Here is a 13,711-nt window from a genome sequence, read left to right as displayed (position 1 = left end):
AGTTCTGGTGTTAACAAGACCGCTTCAATTAATACTTCATCCCGGTTTTTCTTGCTCAATTACCTACTAATCCATATTACGAGAGTCGTTCAGTCGCGCAGAATCGATGCTGAGAAACTTGGCAGGCTAACCGGTAGCGCCATCAACAGGTCTCCCTTTATATTTCACCTCTGGATCCTCGCCATGCAAGCGATTATTAGCGTCAGCAAACTGGGAACAGACCTCGAGAATAACGCATGACCATCCCCGCGTTTCCTCGTCGCCCTTGAACAGCGAAAGTCGACAAATTTCCAACTTGTCCCGACTCCGACGTTTTCATAGATCATGATCATTGAGACTGCGCAGAATCATCTGCCGCAACGGAGTGTCGCGAGGCTCTGGAAGGTCGAGGAAGGTCGCGTACGCCATGTTGCAGAGCCGGGAAGACGATTGGCCACTTTCTTTTTCTCCCAACATCCGTTTCAGGTGCCTCGGGAGTAAATGTTCCGTTTGCTTTAGGAAATCTTTCGATGAATCTGGACGACACACTTCGAGCTGTGGTTTTCGTGAGAAACTTTATCGTGTGTACCTCGACTGTTAGGGTAATTCGGTGGTAAGTGTCGAGGAAGTATAATTTGTTTCTGGTGAAAGATATCTTTAGTTCAGGGCAGAAATCAATCTTGTAGTTTCTTGGTGTAGATAGAAAGAAACGAATTTCTTCTTGTTGCTTTAATCGATAGTACATTCCTAAAATATATTTCGAAATTTACGATGTAATCCTCGAAGCATTAAGGGTCACACGCCATGTTTATTGCGTGCGAGTATGCGAGACGCGTTTTTCTCGGAATAACTTTTTCCAAATTGCGGGAAAGATATCTCAAAAACTAGGTTACCAATTATATATACAGTATATCGCTCTTTAAGCAACTGCTTTCTTTGTACAATCTTACTTAAATTTTATATATAGTTATTATATTATTGTAGATTGAGAAATATAGCAGGAGCTATAATTTTCTTGCGAAGAAGAATAGATTAAATTAATGAAGTATTTTTGGATATGATTCTTCTACGTGAAAACTTGCTCTTCTTATTTATTAATTTTACTATTAAGGTAACCTTACTGTCGTTGTATTTGCAGATTAATTTTTCTTTTTGAGGTTAGGATCTCCCTATTGTGAAGTTAGACCTCTCTTAAGCAACTGCTTTCTTTGTACAATCTCACTTAAATTGCATTTATAGTTACTACATTATTGTTGATTAAGGAATATAGCAGGAGCTATAATTTTCTTGTAGAGAAGATTAGATTAAATTAAAGAAGTATTTTTGTATATGATTCTTCTATCTGAAAGCTTGCTTAATTAATTTTCTTCTTATTTACTAATTTTACTATTAAAGTAACCTTATTGTCGTTATATTTCCAGGTTAATTTTTCTTTTTGAGGTTAGGATCTCCCTATTACGAGGTTAGGACCTCTCGGTTAGATAATTTATCAGTAGATAAATATTCGATCAGGAAAGAAGAAATCTTCCTCAATGTTGACCCCTGTCTACGATATTCAATAATTCATTAATCAATGTAATGAAATACCTATTAAAAGTACTGCATGTGGTTGATAACTTGCCAATCGTCAGATTGACATAAGAGCAAAACGAATAATTAATTTCTGATGCTTTTGGAAAAATACCAGTACATATAGAATACCAGATATAAGGATACCAGTACATACAGAATACCAGGCATAGCAGTAGGCATCCCTTTCATCTTCTCTTAAATAATTAACATTTATTCTTCATTTACACCAGTGTCTCATCGCTCTACTTCATCTTTTGTTCATCACATAATGCAACAGATGTTTACGACACGCGTCTATGACACCGAATGCAAAATTTTTAATCAAAAATCAAAAATATAAGGATACCAGTACATAGAGAATACCAGATATAAGAATACCAGAATACTAGACATAGCAGTAGGCATTCCTTTCATCTCCTCTTAAAAAATTAACATTTATTCTTCAGTTACACCAGTGTCTCATCGCTCTACTCCACTCTCTTCGTCACATGATGCAACAGATGTTTACGACACGTATGTCTATGACACCGAATGCAAAATTCCCGATCAAAAGTCTAGAAATACCCATTCAAATCGTGATAGGCGTGGAGCCTATGAATCGAAGGTTCAAGAAATTAATTCCATCCGGTTTAGGCCGCGGTAATCGTTGACTTCACGACTCGATCCTCGAGTTCCCACGCGATCCTTTCACGCCAACGGATGCTAATCGCCACGATAGAGCTATGGAATGAATTATCATTCGTTGACTACGTCCACGTCCTTCGATAGAATTCGGTGGCCTCACGGGCCCCGGTGTCATCGCGTACCATAATCACGTACCATAGTCCCATTGTGTTCGGATCCACGAAGGCTGCCAGTTTTCCGATATCGCTCGACGATCGTTCCACACTCGTTTTCCTTGACATACCTCGAAGACGAGCCTACACGCCGTCATAGCTAACGACCCACGCGCTGAGCGTCGTCTCTGTCAGCTTCGACGGAAGAAGAGAACGTCATTGACGGAAAAATCAATCCCCGATATCGTCTCTGTTGATGATTATTAAGGAAGACACCTCGTTAGCGGAGAAAGCCGGTGTGGAAAGTGAAAGTGTCGGATGTCGGGTCGAGGATCGAGCATTTTGAGAATTTTCTGGGTCGCTGCTATGGCTATGTGTAACTAGTTACAGAATAGAGAAAATGGTTTCTCGTACTCACGTCCGGTGAAACGCGTGTTTTTCTGGCTTTTCAACTTTTTACAGGTCGGAGGAAAGCTAGTGGGCGTCGAATTTTTGATTAACGACTGGGTGATGATTTTACGAAGTAATTAATGACGTAAATGAAACGAATGATTAATAAGAATTTGAGTATCTTCGAAACGTCATTTTATCTGATGAGTTCTTGTTACAAATAGGCTCTCAATTTCGCTAAAAGAGCCTCTATGGTTTGAAGTAGTGAAATATATTTTTGTATACCTATGTACGTATGTATCTGTGTCATAGTAAAAACTCGAAATCGGTAAAAACTGGTTTTGAGTAGATAATTCTAAAATTGAGTAAATGCTGTTAATTAAAGCCAGTTCTCACTGCAAGAAGTGTTACGATCGTTCCAAAAGGAATTGCACTTAGAAGCTATTACAGTGAAAAAATGAAAGCACTATGGCGAAAGAGAAGTATATCGAGGACACGAAAAAATACTGAAATTTCTGGAATCGAAGAATTCGAATATTTCTTTAACTCAATTTTTGTAATATAGTATGCCAATATTTTTCTGGCATTTTCAACAAAATTCCTCCATGTGGAACTCACTGTACTCTACATGCACACGAATTTTCACCAAAAATTAGAATTTTCTTCTGATATAGTATGCAAATATTTTCAAACTTTGGCACTTCATCTAATCATCTAACATCGTCTAACTACTTAGCTACCCTGTGTTCAAAAAAGCATAGTATTTGCAGTGATAGAAGTATTATGAAAAGTGGTTGTTCGCTTCTTGCCTTGTTTTCTGTACGTATGGAATACCTGTCCCTCGAGTTTCTCGATTTTTGCAAATTTCCATGTGTATGGAGTACACGTTTGTTAACCCGTGTGTAGGTGTCGCAGGTATTTTTCGATTTGCATATTTGATTGCGAAGAATGCTGCTAAGCAGCTGCTATTCGCGCACGGTTGAACTCTTAATAGGAGATTTTCCAATAGAATCTTTTGGCATCGAGAGTACTTGGTAAATATAGAACACTTATCAACTAGCGTGACGATTCTCTCATATTTTTTAAATTGATCCGACCTTCCGCAATGAGATCGAGCGAACCTGCAATTTCGAAAATTACGCCACTTAGTATAGCACCTGCAATTTCATATAAAGGATCTACGGTGAGAAAGAAACTTAAGTAAAACGGCAGTTTCTTCCATGAAACTTTTCACCGGTTGAGAAAGAGTATCTCTTTATCATAATTACCCATAACAATCATTAACGAAATTATTTCGAATTTCTATTATTCTTTCAGAATCGTGTTATCTCCATATTTTTTTATTTACTCGAATTCTTTAACAATATTCTAATATTTTAGATTTAACAATCATCTTTTTTAATTTATTTAAGAATATTGATTTTAAAATTATTCACTCTCTAAGAATCTACTTTGCGAAACAATTTAATATCCAAAATCTGTATTTTCAAGTGCCAATCTACCCAGTAAATTTATTTAAAATTTCCAAAAATATCAATCTTTGTTACCACTCGTTTTATTAGAAGAAATTGAAATTACTCGAGAATAATCTTCGATGTGTTTTACGTGCCTCCTGAAGATACAATTTAGATTCTAAAATACCTAAAATTATCTGAAATTATCCAGAAACGATATCCAAAAAATCGTGCAATTTTTTAATAATCTACCTGAAAAAGTGAGTGGTTAAAAATGGTCGACCACGATTCCCGATAAAATAAAACAATTACTCAGCAAGAGGAGAATAAAACGAAAAGATCCAAGTTCTCATTACACAAGTGCGATGGTAAGTCCCTAGAAATCGCTCGACAGCATATTTTTCGCCATTTTATCGCGCAAAAGCCAGTGGAAGCGGTCTCGTTAACATAATTCCCTTTATGATAAGAAGTCGCCATCAGCATCGAGTTCGTACCAGCATGCTCGCGATGACCGGAAATCCCAGACTGCTTTTCCGTTTTACGAGCACCTCTGCTGTGGAGGGTACCCTTCGCCAGAAGTAGAACCGTCGGCAAAAAGTGGCTCACTTTCGTTGCGATCCGAGCGCGATCTTGCGATCACACGAGCCACCGCAAAAGGGACGGCGTTTCGCGAAAGTGTGTTTATTAGGAAAGAGGCTAGGGTAATTAGAGATAAGTGGGCGTAATTGGCGGACTTTCTTTCCACGGGTGTTCTTTCTCGATAAACGTTTTACTCCTGAATCGACGCGGGCTGCAATTGCGTTCTTTGTCTTGCGTTAGTTACTTTGTCGGCCGCGTGCATGGCGCGCGTGTGCCGTTAATTGGACAAGATGACGGTCGTGGGAAATGGAAGATCGGTTTCACTCGCGCGGAGTTACATTGAATGTACTTTTCAACGCCGGGGATTGCATAGAGAATTAAATTCATATTCGAGGCTAACTTTGTTCCGGTGTTGTGAAAATCGACTATCTTGCGAATTTATTGGAAAATTGATAGCACAGGTTTAAACGTGAACCTTAAGAATATCAAACTTGGACCTGGATTTACATATATCACGGGGTATATGAGATATTATTATCCCAGGAAAGTAATTGGGATTGAAAATTTATGGAGGAGATTCAAGTGTCAACTGACTTCCCTAAATATAATATAATTGAAAATTAACAGTCGAAATTTGAATTTTAATTGATGACACAAATATCAGCGTATGGAATACAGAATATTATTTTGGAAAGTTTATTATAATTGAAAATTGACAGCAGAGACACGAAATTAACGCGAATTAATTGTACAAATACCAGCAATGACATTATTAATATATATTGAATATTATTTTAAGAAAGTAATGGTACATTGATATTTGAAATTCATTAAAGTGACGAATCGATGGCTCGAGCTCGAGCCTCAAAGTTGAAGATAGAAATCTTCGAATGGGACACTGTAATTAATTAGCTTAATTTGGTGAAAATTGATATCGAGTACCGAATGGATAGTCGCGTGAAAGAGATCAAAGAAAACGAAGAAACGCCTGATTGCATCTGGGGAGGTTAGTAGGGTGTCATTAATCAATCGTGCAGGAAGCAGTACTGATCCGTGCTGATCTTTCTTGCATTCCTCAAGTGAAAATGGAGAAGCGAATCGATCGTCGCGAAATTTGTGTCTCGTCCGACATTTTTTATTCACGAACTCCATCAAATTTCACGTAACTAACGCTTCTCTATCGTCATTTGACCTTTTACTCGGCAAAAGTACGTAAAAAAGTTAGCTCGAAAACGTCACCGCAGGCGTACATCTATGTAAAAAGGAAACGCCGAAGAAAGTTTCGAAGAAAAGGATCGGAGACAAATTAATAAACGCGTCGAAATAAATTTACTACTCGGCAGAAATAGAAATCTTATTAAACATCATCCATAAACATGAAATCACTTGAACCTTTTCCTGCCTATCTACATACCATTTCAAACATCGGATATCATTAAACCGCGTATACTAGGAGCCACTTTACAATCCACAAAAACTGTCCTCGATTTCGAACATCTGTTCCTTAATTAAGCGCGACGTAATCTTCGTCGCGAATTATAAAAGAACTGAAATCAGGGAAAAATTCGAAGACGAGTAAAGAAAGAGAAAGAGGATCATTTTGATGAAGTGCCATTTTAATGGAGGTAGTATTTATTTTGATGAAGGTGCCATTTTAATAGAGGCGCCAATTTTATGAAAGTACCATTCCGATAAAAGTGCCATTTGGATAGAGATACCACTTTTATGGTAGTGTCGCTTTAATTATGGTGCCATTTTTATGGAAGTGCGACTTTGATTGCGGTGCCATTTTGATAAAGGGGCCATTTTCGTGAACACGTTGTTATATAGGTACCGGTGATGCGTGTGAAAGCTCGTTGAACTTGCCTATAGCTCGCATCTCGTCACGATGACATATTTAATAGGGGTACCATTTATTTTGATAAAGGTGCCATTTTAATAGAAGCTCCAATTTTATAAAAGTACCATTTTGATAAAAGTGCCATTTGGATAGAGATACCACTTTTATGGTAGTGTGGCTTTAATTACGGTGCCATTTTTATGGAAGTGCGACTTTGATTGCGGTGCCATTTTATGGAAGTGCCATTTTTATAGAGGGGCCATTTTCGTGGACACGTTGCTATATAGATACCGGTGATGCGTGTGAAAGCTCGTTGCACTTGCCGATAACCCGTATCTCGTCACGGGGACATAAATTCCTGACTCGAACTGGCATAGAATACAGTCGACCCACTTATACACTGTGACTACTTTCACTTGCGGCGAGTTGAAGCGCACTTGAGCCAAAGATTCCCGAATAATCCTTTCATCCGGCCACGATGCCCTTCGGTCAAGCTTTGGTCACTTTCGTCGATGCTCGAGGAAGGAAACGCGTGATACTTAGCGAGATATATAATGGATACTGCTCGAAGATCGTTTGAATGGAATTGTCAGAGGCCGATGGTAATTGGAACATAGCGAAAGAGGTCTGGGAAGTTGATGCAAAAATATAATTCTATTTGAAAATTAATAGTATTAATTTCACGAACATAGTGATATTGGGAATGGTAAGATATGTAACATATCTTGGAACGATGAAAGTCATTATGGGATATAAATTAAAAACCATGGAAAATTGCGAAGAAAATTCGTCGAGTTTCGCAAAATAAATATAAATTTTATACGAAAGCTATTCTTTTGAATTAAAATTTATTAAATATCCATAAATTCGACGAAGCATCGAATTTCTAAAATTGGAACGAAACAACCAAATTATCCTAATCCAATTCTAAAATTGCAATATTGTTAACTTATCTTCCAATTCCAAAAAATACTAGATACTACGATAACGTTAGATACTAAATTTATCCAAGACTATCGAAATTCACCAATTGTAAAATATATCGAATTTTAATTATCGTAAATTTTATACGAAAGCTATTCCATTCCATTTATTCCTTTACATTGAAATTTATCAAATATCCATAAATTCAACGAACCATCGAATTTCTAAAATTGGAACGAAACAACTAAATTATCCTAATTCAATTAAAAAATTGCAATATTGTTAACTTATCTTCCAATTCTAAAAAATACTAGATACTACGATAACGTTAGATACTAAATTTATCCAAGACTATCGAAATTCACCAATCGTAAAATATATCGAATTTTAATTATCGTAATAGGAGAAGCGAATCACCGTGATTTAATTACAAAAACCAGAACAGCTGTGGCAATTTCGTGTTCACACATACCTTCCAATTATAGAAACAATAATGGATACGTATAAATACTAATGGACGGAATGGTAACAATAATTACTTTACAGCCACTTTCTTCTGGGTTTCTACGTGTCCATTTCTGTGTCTTATTCTTATTACAACCGTTTGGAGAAAGTTGAACATTAGTAGGTTTCAATTTTTCAGCGCGAAAATTGCTCACGTCCGTGTGCTTAATGGTGGAATCACTGTTACCGTCGTCAGGCTGGATCTTTTTTTTTTACACATCGAAAGAGAGATTAACAGAAGACGCTGGAACAGTCCTTCTTCTTCACCGCCTCGAAAACTTCGTGAAGTCCGCTCTCCTTCGCCATCGCTGTCGATGTTCTTGCAAGGAAAATCACTGTACTTGAGACAATCTCTCGATCAACGGGATACCGACATATTCGAATTTCCCGAAGACGGAACAGCAGAGAGATTTCGTGTTCTCGCGATTTTAGAAATCAGAACCAAAAAATTGGGACAGTTTTATAAGAACGTAGCAGATCCCTTCTTGTCTCGAATGGTTAAAAGTGGAATAAAAATCGCGTTCACACGAGCTATTCACCAGTGTTTTAAACATTTCCTCCGCTGTTCCACTTCCGTAATTGCATAGACGCCATCAGCCGGCTGACAAGCCATTAAAAATGCGCTGATGAATGTCCGAGAGTAAACGAATAGCTTCTTCAACAGCCAATAAAGTAACTTTTAAGTAATGAATCTGAAGTTCACATTCGTTCCTTGTTCGAATAAATACTCAATTCTCAGAAGCTTCCATGAATTTCTCCAAAATTTTGTTTTCAATTTCTCACATCTTCGCGATTTTATTTCCTCCATATCTTTCCGTGATCTTCAGGTTTGCTGAGGTGTTGTATAAATTTAATAATCAAAATCGCGAATAAAATTAGTCGATATCCCTTTAAGATTCTAATTTCCAGATTTACTCGGAGTTTTATAGGAATTGAACGAATAATTGCGAAGAAAAATAAAATTCCTCGATATTTCGTCAGAATCTTAATTAAAAATTTTTAAATAATACTTACCTGGTGGCTAGGTTCCACAGAATGTTCTGCAACACGGTCGATTCAGCGTCGCCACCGGCCAAGATCATGTCACAGATCGATCTCTCTTCGCAGTCGAAGGAAGGATCCACGAATCGTGCCTGTTTATGCTCCACTGGGAGGTCAGCGACCCTCCACTTGGACAGGACAATGTTGGGCTGGCTGAAGGGATCCGTTCGTGATTAGAATTCGAGTAGATACGCTTCTAGAGCGGAAAAAACGAAAGTATACTCACGTAGTGTTGTCGACCTTCACGACACTAGGAGTTAGAGCAGCCACGAGCAGGCCGAGGGGCAAGATGGCGCCGATCAGGTGAAGAATCTTCTTCCAGGGGGAGATCCTGCAACAAATATCGATAAATCAGTGATATTTCACACGATAAAATAATTTCTTCCATATCTTTTTACATTTCGAAGTCGTTCTAAAAATTCTGGAAGAGGTCAAAATTCGTCGCTATTAGCTGAAGACGAATTCAAATATTAGGTTAACTCTATAGTCATTCATTCGCGTTAATCACGAGTGAAAAATTTGCAAGTTTACTTATCAGTCACTCGGAAATTATCGAAGAAATCACACTTTGTACTTTAATTTGGCAACAGGAAGAATTTGTCAGTGAGGAAGAAACGCTAGAAAGTGAAATATGGTAAAAGTTGGAAATAATAAATCTCGAAAGCAAGAAAAGAAACTAAATACGGAGAAGATATTAAGATCAAAAGAACCTGGAAATATGTAAAAACCAGTGGAAAAGGAGAAACCGAAGAAATTCGATTAAATTACCTGTTCTTAAGAGATTGAGATGGCCGTCCGCCATTAAGAAGCTCGACTTTATGATATCCAACGTGTGGCTGATGAACGAGATACGGGAACTTCCTAGTTCTCATAAACGCCATGTCTTGAACATAAACCACCCCGTTATTAGGTTTCTTCCACGGATCGATCTCCTGCAAGTTTGGCTGCTGGGTCTGCTGCTCATAGAATCCCATATAATACGGTGTCTTCAACGAATCGACGCTCGAAACGCTCGCAACCTCGTATTTCTGCGTTTCGCCCTGAAACTTGGAAGGTTTTCCCCAAACGGAAGTCGCTTCTTGCTCTAAAACCGGCCTCTCCAGGTTCTGGAAAACCTGTTGATCCACCAAATCGTACTGCGTCCCCACGTTCTCAGTTACCGACTGAGCAAACTGCTGATGGAACGCCTGGTCCTTCATCGTACTGCCATATCGTACTCTGGGGACATCCTGAGTAAACTGCTGATGGAACATCTGGTCCTTGGATGGCCTGACATATTGGACGTCAGGAATGTCAATAGCGTCGTCTTGAAACTTGACATAACTCTGGCCCAGCCCATCCTTCTTGGTCTCTTCAAAAGTCCCCATAGCAGCATCGAATAGATTCTGATGAAAGTTTGCTCGGTGATCTGTTTGAGGAGTTTGAACAGCAGGCTGGAAGAACATCCGGAAATCCTTCAAGTGCTCGTGATAGCTAGGATCCACTCCATTTTCAAGGCTGAAATGGGCAACACTGTTGAAGGGACCAGTACTGATCCTGGACTCTTTGATCTCTCCCAGGTGCACACTCGGTCTGAATTCTCTGGAAACGTTCTTCTCTGAGTCGATGGAGAGTGTCAGCTTCTGGTAGGTCCCTACAGTAGTCGTGGACTCCGTGGTCGTGGCAGATTGCAGAGAAAATTGATCCTCGGTGGGTGATTCCTCGATGAATTCCTCGACTGGTTTCACGTCCAGGTTTGGGCTCAGGTTCTTCGACTCGTTCGAATCCTTGGCGTGGATAGAGTTCGTCGATGAGAGCAGGATGAGGAACAGCAGCTCTGTCGCGGAGACTCGCAGGGGTTTGAACTCCATGTTGGGGTTTCACGTTCAGTAAAGGGAAAAAAGGATAACGGTGGACGAAGACGTTTCCATCACGGTGTTCTTGCGGGACTAAAGAGCAGATTTGGCGTCCCGACGCCTTTAACTCGCGAGAAACTAACGACGAAACGTTCTCTAAAAAGCGTGAAGGCGAAATTTGTTAATCGTCAGCTTTACTCCAATTGCAGTTGACAAAGTGCCGTTTAGTTCCAGCAGAGATGTGTTCGAGGAGATGTTGAAGGAGGATTTCGAGGAGCCACTGATATTCGACACTTTGGTACCTAGGATTACCTAGATAGATTGTTTCGCTTGGAAATCATTTTATTTTGTCATCAAAAGGAGATTTCAGCTTTAAAAGATCCCCGACTTCATTCTTCGGCAATGCTTCTATTTACAATTATATTTTTATTGTTATCAGATATCGTTAGGTTTATTTTGCACATTAAAACAGGTTATCCTGTAGAGATCTCGAATGTGATTCAACAGGTTCACGTTGAAATAGGTATCCTGCTGGTATTTTCTGATGAACTAGTTTCTCCAGAGCACAGTTATTCCTAGACCACCCGGTATGTTCCCATTCACACAACTACATAAACTCGTTTCAAGTTGTATTCAACAACTTTTCACTTCTCTATTGCACTCTTCGCGAAGCTAATTACATTTACCAAACTACTCTGCTATTTCTGGTTGCTATTATTTTCAAAATCCTTACATAGACGACATCCCTGTCATAGTAATCGTACCTATTATACCAAACTTAGCTGAATCCCAAGGTAGGGATTCCCAAGTAGAATCCCAACTGGACCTAAAAACATTTAGACGTCTAAAATTTTTGTTCCACGATAAATTAATATTAATTATAATACCATAATATTTAATTGGTACAGAAATATTTAATTAATACTATGTTAACACTCCCTGTTAAAAATTTTGGAAGACTCATAGCACATCCATTATTCTCTCGTTACTAGTTTCTTTATCGCTACCCATATAGATCATAGTTAAGCACGAATTACTCGCTCAACTATGTTCCAGTTATCAACGATGATAATCTATAACAGAAATGGTACATCTTGATATTGTAATAAACATCCTGACAACGTCTATCGATGACAGTGCCTAGAGGATAGGATAATTACGATTGTCAGCGGGTCGTCTTTTCTCCAGTTGTAACTGCATTATCAGCGCGTTAACATCTCGGCGAGGTCGGAACGAAAGTGGCCGGAAAAATAAGGAAGAAAGGACAACCGCGAAAGGGGATAGCCTAGATGTCGGGACGATATTCACGCATCGACAACCAGTTTCCATGGAAAGTACAGTTCGGAATAATGAAACGTTTTTACTGTCGAGAACGCGTGTTAACGCGAGAAGTCACGAAACACACGGAGAACGAGGCTTAACCGGGAATTTTATATCGGATTTCTCGTACGGATTCTGGGACACTTTTCACGCTGGCCGGCTGTAAAACGTAGAAAAGAAGGATTATAATCGTTAACGCGTTTCCCGGAGTACGAGCTGTCTCTTTTTCGATGCACACTTTTCCCTGGTTTCACCGTTTCTCGTTTTTCACGCCGCGGAAACTGCGAGGATCGACCATGAGTCTCGATGTTTCGATTCATCAGCACGGCGAGATTCAGATGGTACGATTTCAGTGATGAATTCGAGTCACTGTGATTTTCTGGGATTGCGAGGTACATTTACGACGAGGACTAGCAATAGTTGGGGTACAGAATATAATTAGCTTCAGAATTTTGGTAAATTCGGAATCGTGGGACCAAGATAATGTCAATGAACTGCTCTGCTCGAAGATCAGGATACTTTGATGATTTTCGTGAATTGAAGATGAGTGTGATAGCAGATGACAGTACCAGGAGGACCTCGCCGAACTCTAGGTGGCTCTACTGAAGGAAAATCGCGATCTGAATGTCGATCTGTCGGAAGATGACGTTATCAGGACTCCAATCATCTCTAGGTAGTCCTATTGACAGAAATATCGTGGTCTAAAACTGATAGACCTGATAAAAGGTAAGGATAACAGAAAAATCTCAGTAATCTCAAGATGAATGAAATCCTATCAAAAAGAAGTACTGCGATGTAGAAGTGGATTTGACAGGAGTTGGCAGTGCCAAAAGGACTCCGAAGACCTTTAGACAGACCAATTGATAGAAATAGGGCGATCAAAGAATGACAGAGAAGTCAGAAAAGAAAGACAGAATCAGGAATGATCTCTATATTCTGCCAAGACATCACGGTACTATAATAATCAAGAGGATACCAGAAATCTCAGTGAAAGATTACGATACTTCGATCATTTTCGCGATCAGAAGATCAACAAGACATCAGCAATTTCGAGATAACTCTGTAGGAAAATGATTTCCACGACTTCCACAACTGGCAGACAATTTTGACGAAGATCGAGGGGACTTCAGTGGCCTCGAAACAGTTCTAATGGAAGATCACAGTAAACACTTTGACAACGCCCGTAATTTGAAAACGACTGCAACGAAAGATACGAGCACTAGGATTCCAATGATCTGAAAAAGGCTCTGCCAGGTCTCCGTTCCCACTCGGACACAGCAGCTCTGACTGAAAATGAGAGTACCAGGACTCTAGCGACCTCGAGGTAATCTTCCAGTTCTCCTTGGTTCTCGAGGAGTGAGATTCTCTTATCGATATCTGCTCGAACTCTCCTATACCTTCGACAATATTCTAATTAAATTCAACCATCGAGTTAATTCCTTCATCAGAGAAGTATATGTATATGTAGGATATTTTTAGGGGTTAAGAGTGAAAGCG

General features: G+C 39.1%; 1 protein-coding gene across 1 annotated transcript; it reads right to left on the bottom strand.

Moving 5' to 3' along the window:
- Positions 1-8,249: 8,249 nt before the first annotated feature.
- Positions 8,250-10,909, bottom strand: LOC108553589 (uncharacterized). The gene is made up of 4 exons (XM_017908566.1): positions 9,828-10,909; positions 9,286-9,390; positions 9,033-9,212; positions 8,250-8,337 (listed from the first exon to the last, which is right to left on the bottom strand). The coding sequence occupies exons 1-4, from the start codon at positions 10,907-10,909 to the stop codon at positions 8,250-8,252; spliced, it is 1,455 nt and encodes a 484-aa protein (XP_017764055.1).
- Between the last annotated feature and the right edge of the window lie 2,802 nt (positions 10,910-13,711).

The sequence above is a fragment of the Eufriesea mexicana genome, unplaced genomic scaffold, assembly GCF_001483705.2.
Source record: "Eufriesea mexicana isolate 0111107269 unplaced genomic scaffold, ASM148370v2 scaffold11296, whole genome shotgun sequence".
Lineage (NCBI taxonomy): Eukaryota > Metazoa > Arthropoda > Insecta > Hymenoptera > Apidae > Eufriesea > Eufriesea mexicana.
This window is presented reverse-complemented; position numbering and strand designations above follow the sequence as displayed.